At 43.5% G+C, this 20,244-nt stretch overlaps 1 protein-coding gene across 2 annotated transcripts in view; it reads left to right on the top strand.

Annotated features, from left to right (window-relative positions):
- Positions 1 to 20,244, top strand: part of ENPP3 (ectonucleotide pyrophosphatase/phosphodiesterase 3) — a 221,176-nt gene that overhangs the window by 137,456 nt on the left and 63,476 nt on the right. For both annotated transcript variants that reach the window (XM_073575819.1, XM_073575820.1), the window contains exons 15-18: positions 5,113 to 5,240; positions 7,491 to 7,557; positions 14,812 to 14,899; positions 19,123 to 19,289. In XM_073575819.1, the coding sequence (XP_073431920.1) occupies positions 5,113 to 5,240; positions 7,491 to 7,557; positions 14,812 to 14,899; positions 19,123 to 19,289 (450 nt within the window). The remainder of the gene's footprint in view (positions 1 to 5,112; positions 5,241 to 7,490; positions 7,558 to 14,811; positions 14,900 to 19,122; positions 19,290 to 20,244) is intronic.

Raw genomic sequence — 20,244 nt, forward strand, 5'->3', positions numbered from 1 at the left:
TTCCCTTCTTTCTTCCTCTTTCTTTCTCTCTGTTCTTTCTTTCTCTCTCTAATCTTTCTTTCTCTCTCTGTTCTTTCTTTCTCACGCGCTCTGTTCTTCCTTTCTCTCTCTGTTTTTTCTCTCTCTCTCTCTGCTCTTTCTTTCTCTCTCTCTTTCTGTTCTTTCTTTCCCCTCTTTCTTTCTCTCTCTGTTCTTTCTTTCCCCTCTTTCTTTCTCTCTCTGTTCTTTCTTTCCCCTCTTTCTTTCTCTCTCCTTCTCTGTTCTTTCTTTCCCTGCTTTCTTTTTTCTCTCTCTGTTCTTTTTTTCTGCCCCCTCTTTCTTTCTCACTCTCTCTGTTCTTTCTCTCATTGTTTCTTTCTTTCTCTCTGTTCTTTCTTTCCCTCTTCCTCTCTGTTCTTTCTTTCCCCTCTTTCTTTTTTTTCTCTCTCTGTTCATTTTTCTGTCCACTCTTTCTTTCTCTCTGTTCTTTTTCTTTCTTTCTTCTTTCTCTCTGTTCTTTCTTCCTCTCTTTATTTCTCTCTCTGTTCTTTCCCCTCTTTCTTTCTTTCTTTCCCTTCTTTCTTCCTCTTTCTTTCTCTCTCTAATCTTTCTTTCTTTCTCTCTCTGTTCTTCCTTTCTCTCTCTGTTCTTTCTTTCTCTCTCTCTGTTCTTTCCTTTCTTTCTTTCCCCTCTTTCTTTCTCTCTCTGTTCTTTCTTTCCCCTCTTTCTTTCTCTCTCCTTCTGTTCTTTCTTTCCCCGCTTTCTTTTTTCTCTCTCTGTTCTTTTTTTCTGCCCCCTCTTTCTTTCTCACTCTCTCTCTGTTCTTTCTCTCATTGTTTCTTTCTTTCTTTCTCTCTCTGTTCTTTCTTTCCCTCTTCCTCTCTGTTCTTTCTTTCCCCTCTTTCTTTTTTTTCTCTCTCTGTTCATTTTTCTGTCCACTCTTTCTCTCTCTCTGTTCTTTTTCTCTTTCTTCTTTCTCTCTATTCTTTCTTCCTCTCTTTATTTCTCTCTCTGTTCTTTCTTTCCCCTCTTTCTTTCTTTCCCTTCTTTCTTCCTCTTTCTTTTTCTCTGTTCTTTCTTTCTCTCTCTAATCTTTCTTTTTTTCTCTCTCTGTTCTTTCTTTCTCTTGCGCTCTGTTCTTCCTTTCTCTCTCTGTTTTTTCTCTCTCTCTGCTCTTTCTTTCTCTCTCTGTTCTTTCCTTTCTTTCTTTCTGTTCTTTCTTTCCCCTCTTTCTTTCTCTCTCTGTTCTTTCTTTCCCCTCTTTCTTTCTCTTTCTTTCCCCGCTTTCTTTTTTCTGTCTCTGTTTTTTTCTGCCCCCTCTTTCTTTCTCACTCTCTCTCTCTGTTCTTTCTCTCATTGTTTCTTTCTTTCTCTCTCTGCTCACTCTCTCTGTTCTTTCTCTCATTGTTTCTTTCTTTCTCTCTCTGTTCTTTCTTTCTCTTTCTTTCTCTCTCCCTCTCTGTTCTTTCTTTCTTTCTTTCCCCGCTTTCTTTTTTTCTCTCTCTCTGTTCTTTTTTCTGTCCCCTCTTTCTTTCTCTCTCTGTTCTTTCTTTCTCTATATATCTCTGTTCTTTCTTTCCCCTTTCTTTCTCTTTCTTTCCTTTTTTCTATCTCTGTTCTTTCTTTCTCTCTCTGTTTCTCTTTCTCTCTATTTCTCTGTTCTCTTTCTTTCTCTCTCTGTTCTTTCTTTCCCCTCTTTCTTTCTCTCTATGTTCTTTCTTTTTTTTCTCTCTCTTTTTTATTTCTGTTCTTTATTTCTTTCTCCTCTTTCTTTCTCTGTTATTTCTTTCTCTCTCTGTTTCTTTCTTTCTTTTTCTCTTTTTCTCTCTCTATCTCTGTTCTTTCCTTCTTTCCCCTCTTTCTGTTTTTTCTCTCTGTTCTTTTTTCTGTCCCCTCTTTCTTTCTTTTTCTTTCTCTCTCTGTTTCTTTCTTTCTCTCTATCTCTCAGTTCTTTTTCTTTCTTTCTCTTTCTTTCTCTCTCCCCCTCTCTGTTCTTTCTTTCTTTCTTTCTTTCTTTCTTTCTTTCTTTCTTTCCCCTCTTTCTTTTTCTGTCTCTGTTAATTCTTTCCCCTCTTTCTTTCTCTCTCCCTCTCTGTTCTTTCTTTCCCCTCTTTATTTTTTCGCTCTCTCTGTTCTTTTTTTCTGTCCCCTCTTTCTTTCTCTCTCTGTTTCTTTCTTTCTTTCTTTCTCTTTCTTTCTTTCTTTCTTTCTCTCTCTTCTTTATTTCTTTCCCCTCTTTCTTTCTCTCTCTTCTGTCTTTCTTTCCCCTCTTTCTTTCTCTCTCTGTTTTCCGTTTTCTCTCTGTGTGTTCTTTCTTTCTTTTCCTCAGTACCAGTCAGTGTGCCCACAGTACCAGCCACTGTGCCCATAATGACAGCCACTGTGCCCTCAGTACCAGTCAATGTGATCAGCAGTGCTAAATGGGTGTGGTTGGGGCATGGACATGGGTGTGACTAGTTGTGAAAGGGTGTGGTCAGGGCATGGCCTGAAATTTGCAGCAGCACGCTAAGCCTTTGTCCCTCTTTCCCTGCTTCAAAAGTTAGGAGGTATGCATGTGAGGAATGCCAGTTTGTTAGGGAATCCACACATGTATTCAGGGTGTCTAGCAGCCATAAATCATGCAGCTGTGTCGACAGAAACTAAATTTCTGAGCACACCAAAATAATCGGAGGACACCGGAACATGATTGGGAAAACTCGAGCAACGAGTATACTCGCTCTTCATTACTCGTGTCTTTTTCAAAACCACTAAAAAACAAATTAACATATACACAATGTGAAAGCAACTTGCTGTGCATGTTCCATACATCTATTAATCCCTTCACGACATGTGCCGTATATATGCGGCACTGAGGGAGTTGAGCTTCGGCAAAGCCCAGTATGAATACGGAACCACAATAAGTTTAGATGTCTGCTGTCTCTGACACCAGGTCACCCCTGCATGTCACCCTGAGGGGCTGACAAGCCAATCACAGTGATGTCAAAATAACATTTAAAAAAACAAACAAACCATGTGAGAGGCCGTGATTGATGCTGTCTTAGACAACAGTCACAATGGATGGGTTGATTGCGACATTACCTCTTCTAACTAACCCCTTTGGCGTAGTTTGGCTGAACAATAGTTACTGACCAATCAGGGCCAAAGGGGTTAATCTAAAATGGCAATCACCACTCTGCACGCCATCTTTACCTCAGAGTTGGTGTGCTGAGCAGTTGTGTACCCCCACTGTATACCTGAGTGAAAGACATTCATTAGTGGCCAGTGCGACTCTCCTGCGATTTTCTACCTCCGGTGTCTCCTACCTCCTATGTCTCCTGCAATCTCCTGTGCAGTGCTGTCTGTGTGACCGATCTATGAAACTGCAGTAGCAGCAGCAGTTCTACAATCACTGTTCCACCTCCCCCAATCACCCCCACTCACAATTGTATTTTTGCGCACTTTTTAATTTTTTCGTGTGTGCTGCTTCCTGCTCTGAGCGTTCGTGCTCTTCCCGTGGCCTCAGCGCTCTGATAAGTATTGCTGCTGATCAGAGTCTGCACCAAGAGACGTTTTTTTTTTTTAGCTAGTTGGAGTAGAGGACGTCATATTTCTTTAAAAAAATAAAAAATAAATAAAACTTAACAGTATATATGTAGGGAGGTAGAGTATTAGAGTAGCGGCCGTACTAGTGTTAGTGAAGTCCAATTCTCGTTTAGAAAAAAACCATTACAGAATAGCTTTATACTTCCGGATGTAATGCATTAGACTAGCGGACGTCACAGTGTTAGTGACGTATTGTTTCTTTTAGAAAAGAAAATAGTTCATACAGAGTTGCTCCATAGATACGGAGGTAGTGTTTATCTTTTGCGAAAAAAAAAAAAAAAAAAGAATTATCGCCGGGTAATTTCTTAGCTAGTGCATTGGGAGAACCTACTTTGTAGTGTTAGTGTTTTCCTTTTTAATTTTGACAAAAAAAAAAAAGTTAGCGCGGAGTAAATTTATAGCTAGTGCATTAGGGGAGTGTACGTCACAGTGTTAGTCCAACTGTCCATCACTTCCCCATAATGATAGCTCTGCTTCACGTCACTTGTCTTATCTATTGCATTTTTTCTCTACTGTGTTGTGCATAAATATGTGACTTCAGATTTTGCATTAGTCAGTGCCTGATGAGGAGACCCGAGTAGTCTGGAAAGCTTGCAATGTGTTACCATCTTTTCAGTTAGCCATTAAAAGGTATCAACCACTGAGGACTCTCAATTCTGAATATTTTTCTATCTACTGGCTAACACGGTGCAAAGATATACATCTATCCTATTATACTTGTAGAAATCCAATGAATTACTGAATAAACATTCAAGTAGTTAAACAATAGAACAATCAGGCAGTGGCCCAGGAGTCAAGTACACCAGAGTCTGAGTGTTACAGAGCAAGCAAAGACAAACTGGAAAAAAAAGTGCAAATTAATTTTTACCCTGTATATACAGATCTACTTGTCATCACGTTAAAACACAAAAGTACTTAGAGTTTTTACACTTTAAGAAAACTGGATCCAAAATGCTTTTACAGTATACACATAACATGAGAATCTCTCTTTTCAGTCTCCTTGTTTTGGCTGCAGTGGTGACATAATGCCGACAGCTCAAATCACATCATTACTACAGCCAATCATTAAGCTCAGCACCATGGCTAATGTAGACGGTGGGACAGGGAGTAAGTTGGCTACAGTGGTGACGTCATGTCAGTAGCTCACATAGCTTCTGCAGCCAATCAGTGAGCTCAGAAACACAGCTGATATAGACAGCGGGAGTCATTAGGCTTAGTGATTGGCTGCAGCGGTGATGTGAGCTGTTGTTGTGACGTTACCTCTCAGCAAGACACTAAAACACTGGGATCAGAGCAGCGGCAGAGAGCCGAAGCCAGACCCAGGGAGGGTAAGTATATGCTATGTTGCACATATAAAAGGGTTTGGGGTCCACTTTTCTTAAAGTGGAAAACCACTTTAACATCACAATTTTTCTCTGGTTAACATGTTATTATTACATTACTTTTTTAGCACAATGTGTTTAGATTTGCTAAGTAATATACTTTATAATGATCATTAGCATTGCCTTGTTTTTCTCTAACAATACATTTTCCATAATACTTGTTTTGCAGTGCCGTAGGACAGTACAGCATTTTAAACCTTACATGAAGTATGATCTACCTAAAAGATTCCATTATGCCAACCATATTCGAATTGATTACGTTCATCTCTACGTGGACAGACAGTGGCTTGTTGTAAGGTACAATATAAATAGAAAAGCAAATCATAAGTGTGTTATATAAGAAGCTAGTATTGGTGGGGCTATGGCAGCTAGTACCCTCTTCATGGGCAAAGCTTTTTTTTATAGATGCTCAAGTGACCTTTTGTCTTGCATTTTCCAATACATTCCAGTATCTAAAGTTGCATATACATGATCTCTCTGGACCTCTGTAGCTGGGGAACTAAAAACTTAGAGGCAAATTTATCAAGGGTTTTAAGTAACTTTCCGCCAAGTGCAAATTTTGGATATTGCCATTTTTGCCCCCAATTTGTGACTTATTTTCCCCCTCTTACCACTTTTAAGAAGTAGAAAGAGGTGGAGTTTAGGGAAGAAACAACAGCCTTTGACAGATTTAATATATAAAGGTAACCGGATCTGCATTTCATAACAACAGATATACTATGATTTATGTGACAAATTGGTGTAAATTAAAAACAACAAAAATGAAGTTAATGAAACTTCGTTACAACCCAGAAAAAATTATTTACATTCATCAATATTCTACTCATGAATGTTCTACTATGATCGAGTCGGCAGGAACCACTTTCCTCTTCTCCACACCCCTTCTGGACAGTCATATAGAGGGGCATCTATGCTATTGCGTGTGGCAATGATCACTCGTGAATTCTCGTGTGCTCCTGGAAAAAAAACTAAAACTCATTTCACTATGTTTGCTTAAAGGTTCACATTGGGGGCCATTGGAGCAACAGAGCTTCAATGTCAGCTAGTTGGACAGGCACGCTGATTATAAATTTATTTCAATATCAAATAAAAATTATTTTTCATGTGCTGAACAGGGCCCCAAAAGATGTGGGGCCCGTAGGCCGATTCCTACTATGCCTAATCGATAATCTGGCACTGCTCTGTGAGTATCACTGCGGGACTCCTGCTGCAGGTGCATGAAAGTAAACGAGGTCTTATTAACATCATATTGTCAATTGGCTCTCATTGTAAGCAATTTATCAGCCCATGTAAATGCACCCTTACTGATATCATACGACAAACTGATGCTGGAAACCATTATTTTTATCTATTGTAAAGAGGAAAAAAATGGACAGTTTTGAGATTGTATAGGGACACATTCCATATATAAGGGTAATGGTAGCATCTACTTGTAAATTTATTAATACACTTCCAGTAAGAATAACAAGACCAGCACAATGAGAAGTTTTAAAATAAGATACTACAGAACTATTATTTTGTGAATAATAAAAGGGTTCATACTAAAACAGACTAAATCACAGAGAGACCAACAGGCCCTTCTTAACCCCTGCACGACATATGACGTACAGTTAAGTCAAGTCGTGTCCTTGCCTTTGATTCTAGCTTGCATGCCGAGCCCGCATCTTTCCGGCAAATGGCTGATTTAATCAGTCATCGTATGCCTCTAAGAGCTGTTGATGGAGCTGACAGCGGCATTTAACATATGCCAGCAGGGGGGCACGTCATTCCATGCAACCATCGGCGCACCTGTGACGTGATCGCTTGGAACTGATAGGTTGCCATAACAGCCAAGAGGCAGACACCTGTGCCTGTCATTACAATACTCCTATGAAGCGGGCATTCATAGGAGATTGTGATTTTAGCTATTCATGTATAGTATAAGCGTTCAGACAACCACAGCTTCAAGACCCTAAGGAGACCATCATTGAAAAAAGTGAAAAAAAAAAATTTGGCAGGGATTCAGATGCCTCTGCTGACGCGATGGAGTGTTACTTCCGACGTCATTCTGATTGACAGCCGGCTCCCCCAGTTAGGCAGTGGGGATCCGGCTGTCAATCAGAATGACGTTGGAAGTCCCACCCCATTGACAGAGCAGATTGTAAAAGAATCCTCCCCTCTGTATATGTGACATCGGCAGAGGCAGCTGAATCAAGAGCAGCACCATGCACAATGAGCAGGTTAGTTGCAATTACCTGCCTGTTAGTGCTTAGGTAACTTTTTTGTTTTTTTATAAACTCCCGGATATGCCCTTTAACAATCAAATCTAAAGTGTCTAGTAATCAAAACATTAATAACTGCAGTAACCATACGTCACTGATGTAGAGTTTGTATGTTCTTCCTGTGGGTTTACTCCGGTAACTCTGGTTTCTTCCCACACTTCAAGGAAATACGGTACATATAGGGAATTTAGATTGTGAGTCCTGTTGGGGACAGGGGTGACATGTAAAATATGATGATGCTATATAAGTAAGTAAAAATAACATTTAAAAAATTATCTTTTGACAGGGACAATAGGTATACCTTTTGTGGAGGTGGCAATCATGGTTACGATAATGAGTTCAAAAGCATGGAGGTACTTTACAATACTTTATTGACCAATAATATTTTACATATGTGAAATTAAGGTGTGTTTTTTTTAATAATGTTAAACCACTGTATAAATTAAACATTTTACAAATCTCTAACACACTTTCAGGGAGAATCATCAAGGCTTGTGCATCAGTTTTATGGCATAAGAAAGATGCAAATTTTGTCACATATCAAATTTTTGCTATTTTTCCAATTTTACGCCGCTCTTGTCACTTTTGAAATGTGTATGTGAAAGTGGGGTTGGTTAGCAACACTAATAGGTCTAAGCCAAATTTGTAAATGGTGTCTTCTATAAAGAAGTTGCAAGAAAAAAAAATCACAACTCTCGCTACATGAAAAATTGAAGAAACCTCTATAGACAGAAGTGTATTTTATGATCTGTGTATTGACCACAATGCCCGAACTGACTGCGAGTCTACTGACCCGAACTTACAGGTCCAATTTTATACAGTATATGAAGCTGTGAGTTGGATAGGTCGGTCCCGGCATTGCAGTCCATATATGAAATGTAAAATAAGGTTGTGCGTACTCCGCCTAATGCTGAAACAAGCATTTTCTTGTGATTTATATTCATGGATTTTCAGTGAGGATCCCACACAAGACCTACCGCTAGTCCACAAATGTTCATATGGCCAAAAACTGCTCCTTTGAAATAAGGATGGAATAATAATGCCACACTGATGGCATACAGATGATGCATCCATAATATGACAAAAATGCGTAGACTTCAGTGGGTGGTTTACTTCCCACTAATTGTATTCAAGTTGGCTTACATTTATCAAGCAACATATGTCAGATTCTGCTGTAAACTAATTCTCAAAGTCGCAAAATGTCCAAAGTTGTCACTTTTTATACCATGCTATAAGTACCGTATGTGTGTTTTATCAAGAGGGTATGACTAACGAAATTTTGAGAGATATACTAAGTTTTACTGAAAATGTTGCAAATTTTAGTGCAAATCTGCACCATCTAATAGGAGGTGTAGATTTCATTTTCTGATATTGGACAGTCTAAAAAGATGCCTCATTTCTTAAAGGGGCGTTTTAAGGGAAACGTTCTGCTTAAATCAGTGTTTTGAGTTAAATATATATATATATATATATATATATATATATATAAGAGAATTGGGATCCAGCAAAAAGATGAAAGTTCACCAGAATTATAAAATCTTCTTCTTTATTTATCCATTAAATCATATAAAAAATATATATGAGGAACTCCGAACAATTGGTAACATTCCAGCAAGGGACTACATGTTTCAGCACTATGTGCCTTCTTCACGGTCCTAGAAATAGGACCGTGAAGAAGGCACATAGTGCTGAAACATGTAGTCCCTTGCTGGAATGTTACCAATTGTTTGGAGTTCCTCATATATTTTTTATATGATTTAATGGATAAATAAAGAAGAAGATTTTATAATTCTGGTGAACTTTCATCTTTTTGCTGGATCCCAATTCTCTTATATTTCTATTTGTTGGGGCATACTCCCTGCCTGGATCCGTGCAGAATATAAGGTGAACACCGACTATTGCATTAAGAGGAACTCCTTTATGGTGAGCTGGCTATATGTTTTTTACATTGTTTGAATATATATATATATATATATATATATACAGTATATATATGTATATATATATATAGTAGGGATTCTACTCGCTTAGGTGCGACGGGAGACAACCAGGAGGCACGTTCCTTTAAAAGTTCATAGGGTTTATTGCTCCATAACCCATAAACCAGCACATAACATAAGAAATAGCCTTTAGCTCAGGCGAAAGCAAGTATAAGTGTCCATTATTTCAGGCTCAGTCCTGAAGCCTCAGCAAAACACAGGAGGCTTATCCGTCCTCACATACAGCCAATATCCACAGGCCTCACCGGGTCAGCAGCCTCAGCACGTGGTCTTCAGGAAGGTAGCACACCTTCCTCCACATAGGCCTGCCGGGACCTTCCACATGGCCCAATCAGATCCATGCGCTCTCTCTCATGTGACCTACTCTGGTTACCTTATATGGTCCGTAGCCATGCCCAGCGGGTCACATGGCTATGACCTCATCACAGGTCCTTCAAGCATTCATACACATATACTTTATTATGACACTCTTAAACACACCCCTGGGTGGGTTTGTAGATGATTGATCCCACCCGTCTCATCAATCATCTGAAGGCTTCTCCCTGACACATTGGATCGACAGATCAGCTCTGCTGATCAGCACATAAGCAAGCCTTCATCTCAAGGCCGCCCACCTTGAGATACATAATGATCCTTCAGCATCCTATACCCATTACCACAATGGATATGACTGTAGACCCGTCCTGGGACACCCACGCAGTGTCCCCTAGCGGACATAGTGGTCAGTATACCACATACCTCCCCCCTCTGTTCAAACTTGTGGGGTTGAATACATGACATCACCCAGGGATCTCGAGACTGGGCACCCATGTCACCTTGCCCTACAAGTTGAGAGGACCATCTCCATCTGTTTCGGTAGTCATACTGCATCATATTTATGTTAGGTCTCCCCCACCCCCAGCAGTCAGTATCTCGGCCTTGGGCTTTGGCTTTCCCGTCAACGTCCGTCAGCGTGACCAGACACTCTTTAGTCTCCACCTGTCTGCAGTGCGCTCCGTCACCCGACCTTTCTCTCACTGGCCGGCTCTCCCGGTTCGTACGGTCATGAGTCCCATGTCCAGTTGGGCTAACTGGCTGGTCTGAGTCTGACCCTCTGTCGCTACGTCCACCACCAGGTCTCGTGCCTATGCTACTAAGATTAGAACTGCCACTTGCGGACACTCGATGTTCTTGTCTCCGACTACCTGTCCTTTCATTATTTGGAAGATCCCTTCGGGTCCTTACACCTTGGGATGGAGGTGGATGCCACCTGACGTTCTGTATCTGCTTATTCATTTGCAGTCGGTCCTGTCTTAGCTTCTCTATCTCCTTCAGGTACGCTACACGATATTCCATGAGCATGCGGAGGTTCCCAATGCTTTCCATCGAGCCAACCACAATGACTGGAACCATGTTATCTTCAACAGCAACTTAGATTTTCCCAGCAGGTGGGATCCTCACTCTTCACACTGGATCGATTTACCATCTCCTGCATCACCTTTCCAAGTCTGCCAATGACTTTCCCCACCAGATTTCTGGGTAACGGAATTATGTTTTCCACAAAGCCCAGCCAACTTTGAGCTTCCCTCGCAAGCTCCAGATGTCGAGGGGCTTTCCTATTACGCTCCACGAGCATCTGTTTCATGCGGAGACATTGTAGGTGCATCTCCTTCAGGACAGCCACCCTTCTCTCTGTGTCTTCTGTTTCTGCCAGTATCACCAACTGGTCTGTCTCTGGTGCCCAGTTCACACTATAGGCCTTTACTGCCTTTTTAAAGGTCTCATGCACACCCTTGCTGGCACATGCTTCTCGCACGTCTTTAGGTACCTCCATCATGCACTTGAAGGTCGTGGACTTGCTCTCATCCTGGACAGATGGCTTTGGGTTTACCACGTACACTTCCCTCAAGATATCTGCCATGACCAGGTGACTGTCTTGTGCAGCTCTTGGCTCACCATCTTCCTGAGATTTACAGTCTTCAGGACCCTTTTCCAAGATGGGCTTTGGCAGTTCTGCCTTGTTATCACTTGGGCATGGCCGCAGTAAGTCTTCGCCCCCGCTCTTTTCCCGCAGAAGACCTTTTACTACTCCTCTGAGTTCTTGCAGAACTTTATCCCGCTCCTCTGCCAGGTAGCGACGCTCATCTTCTCTCCGGAGAATTTCTTGTTGATGCTTCTCTTTGGCCTCTCTGAGCACCTCCATATCCTTCACTATAGCTTTGTTCATAGTTTGACACGCTGACAGGTGACCTCTGAGCTCAGAGACTTCCTTCTCCAGCTCATCCACTCTATGCTCAGCTGCTTGCCTTAGGACTCTTTCCCATTCGAGATGTCCTTCCACTGTCTCCTTTAACAGCTGTATCTCACGATCCTGTTCTCTTTTGGCCAGCACGTGTCTCACCACTACCTCTTTAATTATATCGTCAAAGGGTACCACTGGGTCAGTCCCGTCAGTCTCATCTCCCAGCCCACCATCCGTCATGTCACGAGACGTCAGGTCTGTAAGTTGGGCAGATGTACTTCTTCTGGTCAGTTCTACCTCTGACCTGTCCATGTCAGGAGGCGTCACCGTCTCAGTCTCCGCTGGCCTCACAGTCGAAACGTCTTCATCGTCCTACCATACGTCATCAAACATGACAAAGTCTCGGCCCCTCTCAAAGGTATGCACTAAGTTTGGTGGCATACTACCACCTTGGCACTTCCCCTTTGTCATCTCAATCACGACTCTGTCCACCGTATAATTCAAAATGACCCCATGGTCGCAGCGAACCCTGACGTTTTTCTTGGTCAGAGATAAAACGAGAGGAGTTCCTGTCAGAGTCACCTGACCCTTTGAGTCCAGCCTACCAGGGACTCCTTCCCGGTGCAGCATCACAGTACACACATGTGGCCCATCGTTATCAGGAAAATATATGCTGCACTCCTCAAAACTCATACACACACACTGCGGTTCCCCAGACATACCCACTGAGGCAACCAGTGTTGCCATTTCCTGAACCACCCCAATTTGGGTTGCTGCCCCCTCCTGGGACTCCACCCCTTTTTGGGTTACCACCCCAATTTGGGCCACCACCCCCTTTTGGGACTCCACCCCCGTTTTGGGCTACCACCCCAATTTGGGTCACTGCCCCCTTTTGGGACTCCACCCCCTTTTGGGCTACCACCCCAATTTGGGTCACCGCCCCCTTTTGGGACTCCACCCCCTTTTGGGTTACCACTCCAATTTTGGTCACCGCCCCTTTTGGGACTCCACCCCTTTTGGGTTACCACTCCAATTTGGGTAACCGCACCCTTTTGGGACTCCACCCCCTTTTGGGCTACCACCCCGATTTGGGCCACCGCCCCCTTTCGGGATTTCCCCATGACCGTTCTGCAGAACTTCTTATGACACAGTTCACACAGTACAGTTTGTCTTTTTGCGCTGGTACTGGCCCTTTAAGCACGACACCACACCAGTTCCTTCTGGCACTGCCACAGCTCTTGCAGTCACAAATCACCGGCACCTCCGGCTGCTGTTCACACACACAGCGACTGGTGTCCTCTTCGTAACCCCGCTGAGTTACAGGAAGCCGCTTGTCCCCTTCGTAACCCCGCCGAGTTACAGCAAGCCGCTTGTCACCTTCTTGACTCCCACTGAGCCACCGCAGGCTGAGTTGAGAAAAGAAGAAAAAAACACACCAAAAAAAAACCTCACGTGTCCTGTCTGTGTGCTCTTCAGGACGTCCAACACACAGGGCACACCGGGTGCTATTCAGGGAGCCGACCCTCCTCCCAGGGTTTCCCAACACACCAGCCTCACCAGGTCCAGAGGCTTAGCGGGTGCTCTTCAGGACATCAGTCTCCGCCTGAGACTGGCCAACACTCACGCCTCACCAGGTCCAAGGTCATACCACGTGCTCCAGGGATCCGATTCTTCTCCTAGAATCTCCCAACACTGACTCTCCAGGACTTTGCTCACTGAACCCTCCAGATACACAGTCTCTCACTGACCCTGGTCAGTACAACACAGACTCCTGTCTGTTACCTGTTGGTGACAGCCACACAGGTTCCCGGACGCCTCTGCTCCTCAGAGGTATCCCACAATTATCAACACAGTCACCTTCTCTGACCTTGGTCAGGATTACTCACGATTTTCCAGACCATCTGCTCTCCTGGCTCATAGCCGCCAGTACGGCAACATGTGCTTCTTGGTGCCACTGCCCGCAGTCTGTCACCAATTGTAGGGATTCTACTCGCTTAGGTGCGATGGGAGACAACCAGGAGGCACATTCCTTTAAAAGTTCATAGGGTTTATTGCTCCATAACCCATAAACCAGCACATAACATAAGAAATGGCCTTTAGCTCAGGCGAAAGCAAGTATAAGTGTCCATTATTTCAGGCTCAGTCCTGGAGCCTCAGCAAAACACAGGAGGCTTATCCGTCCTCACATACAGCCAATATCCACAGGCCTCACCGGGTCAGCAGCCTCAGCACGTGGTCTTCAGGAAGGTAGCACACCTTCCTCCACATAGGCCTGCCGGGACATTCCACATGGCCCAATCAGATCTATGCGCTCTCTCTCATGTGACCTACTCTGGTTACCTTATATGGTCCATAGCCATGCCCAGCGGGTCACATGGCTATGACCTCATCACAGGTCCTTCAAGCATTCATACACATATACTTTATTATGACACTCTTAAACACACCCCTGGGTGGATTTGTAGATGAGTGATCCCGCCCATCTCATCAATCATCTGAAGGCTTCTCCCTGACACATTGGAATGACAGATCAGCTCTGGTGATCAGCACATAAGCAAGCCTTCATCTCAAGGCCACCCACCTTGAGATACATAATGATCCTTCAGCATCCTATACCCATTACCACAATATATATGACTGTAGACCTGTCCTGGGACACCCAAACAGAGCCCCCTAGTGGACAAAGTGGTCACTACACCACAATATATATATATATATATGAAAAGTATTTTTCTTAACACATTCTATATTAAAATTAAAAAAAAATCTTTCAATTTTCACATTGGCCCAGTAGGATTTTTAGGCTCATACTTGCTACTGTTTCAGGAAAAAACACATGCGTAAGCGACAATGAACAAAAGCTGACTTCATATTTTGTTTTGAAGAATCTAGGGAGCATGTGCAAAGGTCATTGTGAATGGGAGGGGAAGCAGGGTCATCTGTAATATTGCCTAATGTGTGATAGTAGATCCTTTATTATCAGCTCTGTATATAAGTGTTACCTGCCAGTACTAACCATCCTCTACTGATAAGAAAAATTCCTGTAAACTCTTCCTGAAAGTGTTGTGCATCTGCCTCAGCTCGGCAGGGCTTTATCACCTTCTCCTATGGCTGGTGGCCTCTGCTGTGCTACATGCCAGGTTTTACAAGTGCCCCCCCCCCCCCGCATGCTCCTATGTGATTTATTTGCCTAGGCCTCTTGGTTGTGTTTTTAACCGTGCACCACTACCTGCTACCTACTCGCTTTCCTTCCAATGTCCAGACTGTCTGCCACCATCTCAGTCATGATTCTCGTCATGTATAAACACTTGTCTGGCCTTGTCGGCTGCTCGTCCGTTGCGATTTTATCACTCATGTAAATGGACCCTCATACAATTTTGTTTCAGGCTATCTTTATAGGGCATGGCCCGGGATTTAAAGAGCAAGAAGAAGTGGATTCATTTGATAATATAGAGTTGTACAACCTAATGTGTGGTAAGTTATCATTTTCCCTGTTACCAACTTTCCTTTACATTTTCAAATCAATAGTTCTTTTATATAGAAAAAAAATTGCTACATCTGTAAATTTATAGTTACATATTGTAGTTTGCTATATATGCAACAGAAATTATCACAGCATCTCTGGGTGCCTTGTGTCGCTTTATCACCTTTCCTTCCTCTTTGTGTTTACACCATGTAAATGCTGTGATTAGAGGGTTAAATTGAAGGTGCAGTAAGAGATGGATCGATTAGTGATATTGATGGCGCTACTGTCTGCAAGATCACCATAATGTCACTTTACAGAACAGTGATTTAAAGCGGTTGTCCACTACTTTTACATTAATGACCTATCATTAGGATAGGTCATCAATGTCTCATCGGCTGTGGTCCGACACCTGACACTACCACTGATCAGCTGTTATCGATGTTGGCGTCAGCCGGAAGTACTCACTTGCGGAGCTGCTATGTCTACTTGTAGTAACCGGGGCTTGGTGCTGCACATCCACCTCCTATTCAAATCAATAGGCGATGGATGTCACTACAAGTAGACGGAGCAACTTTGCTGTCGCCAACACTGATGACAACTGATCAGTGGGCGTGATAGGTGTCGGACCCTAGCCGATCAGATATTGATGACCTATCCTGAGGATAGGTCATCAATGTAAAAGTATGGGATATCCTCTTTAAAGCTTTGCCAGCCATATTGTACAGACATTCCTTAAAGGGAATCTGACAGTAGGATCGACTTTACTAAACCGTCTATGTGGGCATGTAGGTCATAGGAAGCTGGATAAAATGTTACATTGATGTGGAGAAACTGGGTCAGTGGGTGCTCTCATGCGCTGGCCCGGCTGCCTTTAGCAAGACTGCATGGACCAGGGCTCATACCGCTGAACACTCGCTCAGTGGGCAATACACTACACAGACAACACAGAGTTAGGGTAAAACAGTGTGGCAATACATTATTGAACCACAACACCCAATAGTAAACAGAACAATCCCAGCAATTACCCCAAGATGGTGCACTTTACAGGGTCTCTCCCTTCCCTTCCGGTGACTCGCCGGGATGTTAGATGTTATGTCTGAGCTCCCAGGGTCGCGACTCCACCTGTGATACGCACGCAGAGAGGAGGTAACAACAAGCATAGGGAGATAACCGAGAGCAGTTCTGTGTTCTGTCAGCCTAGTCCGAAGTACCCTGAGCTGAGATCCTGAAGAGTGACACCAACCAGAAGAAAAGAAGTCTTTTATACCCGAGGCAGGTGATCTATGTTTAGATTTACCCATTGTCCTTCAGTCCACCCTCACAGCCTTTCCCTATCTACCTTCGAAGTCAGAATACTGGTTATAGAATACAATACACAAGTAGCATATCAGCACACAATAAACAAAGATAAACATACACTATGTACAAGTCACTATTACAAACTTACACAGTATGTTATATGATGTGCAAGTCATCTGTATTCTTGACCCACCAGACATAAACACTTAAATCTACAAGCCAATATACAGATAAAAAGTCAATTTTTCTTGGTTTGCAAAAACATGGTTGTCTGGAAAATTAAGATACAATCTGGTTTCTTCACACTTGATATCTGCGATCTGATGTCTTATTCCAGAGAAATCCACATTTTTCTAATATGTAAATAAGCTATTCAGAGCTATGTGCCATACACTGAGTTGCATAAGAATCTGTCACCAGAGATTATTTAACATGAAGGGGTTACCAGTGTGATGTGTAATAGCTGCTCTCTGCTCTCCTGATCTCACTGCAGAGCTGTGTGTGATTATAACTGACATATCTGCAGGTTCCTCTTAGTTTCAGTTTCCAGCTCACAGTCAGTTGCAAAATCATTGCAATAAAGCAGATCTCATAGAGCTGCAAAAATGCATTTGCAAGAAACCAAAGTTCAATTCTACTGTCCTATGTTAGTTACATGTCTCACACTAGTAACACCTTTTATCTCTATATATAAAAATGAATGTATGTGTGTGTGTATCACCAACCAATCACAAAGCATCTTTCATTTCACCAGAGCTGTTCAAAAGAAGCTCAGCTGTGATTGGTTGCTGTGATAAACAGGTTTCCTTGCAACCAATCACTAAGCATCTCTCATTTCACCAGAGCTGGTTAAAAGTAGCTGAGCTGTGATGGTTGCTTTGAGCAAGCTTTCCCACTTGACAACACCTCAGCAGACACTGACATGGTGGGAGAAATCTGGCATCCCCAGAAACATAAGCTCCTAGCCATTGTCTGCCCCCCAGAAAGGAGCAGAGAGCACATGACTGAAATGAATCCCCCCTCCCGTTGATCAATGGTATGCAAGTTAGGGCAAATCCACTCAGCATTTTGGTACTGACCCCAGGCCTTTCTTAAAGGGATCTCCGGTATGGAAGGCAGGGCAAATCCATCCATTGCTTTGGTTCTGACCCCATACCTCTCTTAAAGGCATCCTCGGTATGGAAGTCAGGGCAATTGCCTTCAAATGCTCTAGTACTGACCCCAGGCTCTCTTAAAGGGATCTCCTGTACAGAAGTTAGGGCAAATCCCTCAGCGCTCTGATTCTGACCCCAGCTTTCTATTAAAGGGATCATTGGTATGCAAGTCAGGGCAAATCCACTCAGCGCTCTGGTTCTGATCCCAGGCTTTCTTAAAGGGATCTCTGGTATGGAAGTTAGATTAAATTCCTCAGCGCTCTGATTCTCACCCCAGGGTTCTATTAAAGGGATCCCCGGAGTGGAAGTTAGGACCTTTCCACCCAGCGCTCTGGTTCTGACCCCAGGCTGACGGGATGATGTGTGATATTAGGGGCAGTAGTCCGGTGGCTCTGGCTGACAGGATGATGTGGGATATTAGGGGTAGTAGTATGGTGGCTCTGGCTAATGGGATAATGTGCGATATTAGGGGTAGTAGTCCGGTGGCTCTGGTTGATGGAATGATGTGGGATATTAAGAGTAGCAGTCCGGTGGCTCTGACGGGATGATTTGGGATATTAGGGGTAGTAGTCTGGCGGTTGTGACGGGATGATGTGGGATATTAGTGGTAGTTGTCTGGTGGCTCTGGCTGACAGGATGATGTGGGATATTAGGGGTAGCAGTCCGGAAGATATGACAGGATGATTTGGGATATTAGTGGTAGTTGTCCGGTGGCTCTGGCTGACGGGATGATGTGGGATATTAGTGGTAGTTGTCCGGTGGCTCTGGCTGACAGGATGATGTGGGATATTAGGGGTAGCAGTCCGGAAGATATGACAGGATGATTTGGGATATTAGTGGTAGTTGTCCGGTGGCTCTGTCTGATGGGACGATGTGGGATATTAGGGTAGTAGTCCGGTAGCACTGGCTGACGGGATGATATGGGATATTATAGTGAATGTGGCTATGCGAAGTGGGCAGGGCTATACACTCAGCTTTATATATATAGATATAATCATTATAATTTGTTATAACTAACCATAGTTAGTTACTATGCCCGGGCAGCGCCGAGCTCTTCAGCTAGTTTATAATAATCTCTGGAGGCAGATTCTAATGACGAACAGTGTCTGGCCCATAGTCCTGAACCATTTACATATAATAAAAATGGATTTCTCTGGAATAAAACATCAGATCACAGATGTCATTTTATTCAGCTTCCTATTACCTACATGCCCATATAGATGGCATAGGAGGGTGGATCCTACTGACAGATTCCATTTAAATGTGTCCCTCACTTGTCAAATACTCTTCTCGCAACACACTCACTAAGGCTGGTTTCACACTTGCTTAGGACATAGCTGTGGAGGGCTGCGTAGTTCCTCCGTTAAGCCCCGCCCACTGCCGTACCTCTTCCATTCAGCTCTGCATATGTCCTGCGTACCTATCTTTAACATTGGGCAAGCAGGCCATGTGAATGTATGCGGATGCCTCCGCATATGTTGTTTTGATGCTGCGCCGACCGCAACAAAATGCAACATGTTGCTTTCGATGCAGTTCGGCGCAGCATCAAAGCAACGCATGCGGAGGCATCCACATGGCCTGCTAACCCAATGTTAAAGGTAGGTACGCAGGACGCATGCCGACGTAGGCAGAGCTGAATGGAAGAGGTGCGACAGTGGGCGGGGCTTAACTGAGGAACTACGCAGCCCTCTGCAGCTATGCCCTACGCAAGTGTGAAACCAGCCTTAAGAAAGTTCAGAGAAAGTCTAGAAAGTCAATTAACTGACTTTTTTTTACAGATTTGTTAAAAATTCATCCAGCTCCTAATAATGGAACACATGGCAGTCTGAACCATTTACTGAAAGAACCATTTTTTACTCCCACAATTAATCAAGAAAAATCAGATCCATTAACTTGTGCATTTACACAGCCATCTTCCACTTTGGGCTGCAGCTGTACGAATCTGGTAAGAGAACCCAGGCAGAGTTGACAAATGTATATTATTAATAAAATGAATTAGATATTACTAATAGTTGTGCTATTTCAGATGGGTTTAATCTTATATTTATTCAGTCACTGTGATTTGGTATCATGAAATGTAACTTCACTGAAGGAATTAGAATTTGGTTATTGGTGATTATTGGAAAGCCATGTTAGGAGCTAGGAAATAAACACAGATCTAATTATATCTTAATAAATGGGTATTATACAAACATTAAAGTAGTGTCAGGGTCCTGTCAGCGCCGGCGTGCAGCCTCCGCTGAGCAGGACCTCACCCGCACTGTAGGGGGGCCCGGGGTCAGGTACAGCCGGAAAGTACACACAGGAGCTGGGGACGCTGAAGTTTAGCAAGCAGTGAAGGACCTACGGTCATGTGACTGCAAGGGGCGGGGCTTAGCATCCTACTTCCACAGATGGCAGGACACTAAACAGAAATACTTAGAGTCAGGCAAAATGGAGGTCATACACAGAGATAGCAGAAAAGTACCAGGAATGAGACAGAACAGATAGTCGGGGCCAAGCAGGGGTCAAAGCCAAACAGACATAGAAGGTACCAAGCAGAATCCAACAAGCAATATCCAGAGAACAGACCGAGTCGTACACAGAGTATCAAGCAACCAGAACACAGCACAAACACACTCAGGGGTCACCACATTATGCCAAGGGCGAAAGTATAACTGACAGGGATGGGAGCTTCCTGAGGCTATAAGAAGCTTTCCCAGAACCAATGAGAGGCCACCATAATAAGTCCCAGGTGTGCAGGTAAGAGTCTGCACTGAGATCAAAACATTAACCCCAGAAGTGCAGGTCCACCAGCACTGGTATCATGACAGTACCCCTCTCTCAACGGGGGGCCTTTGGACCCTCAGGCTTGCCCGGGTACCTAGCATGGAAAGCCCGAACCAGGCGATCCGTATGCA

The sequence above is a fragment of the Dendrobates tinctorius genome, unplaced genomic scaffold (assembly GCF_039654945.1).
Source record: "Dendrobates tinctorius isolate UK_male_01 unplaced genomic scaffold, ASM3965494v1 ptg000046l, whole genome shotgun sequence".
NCBI lineage: Eukaryota > Metazoa > Chordata > Amphibia > Anura > Dendrobatidae > Dendrobates > Dendrobates tinctorius.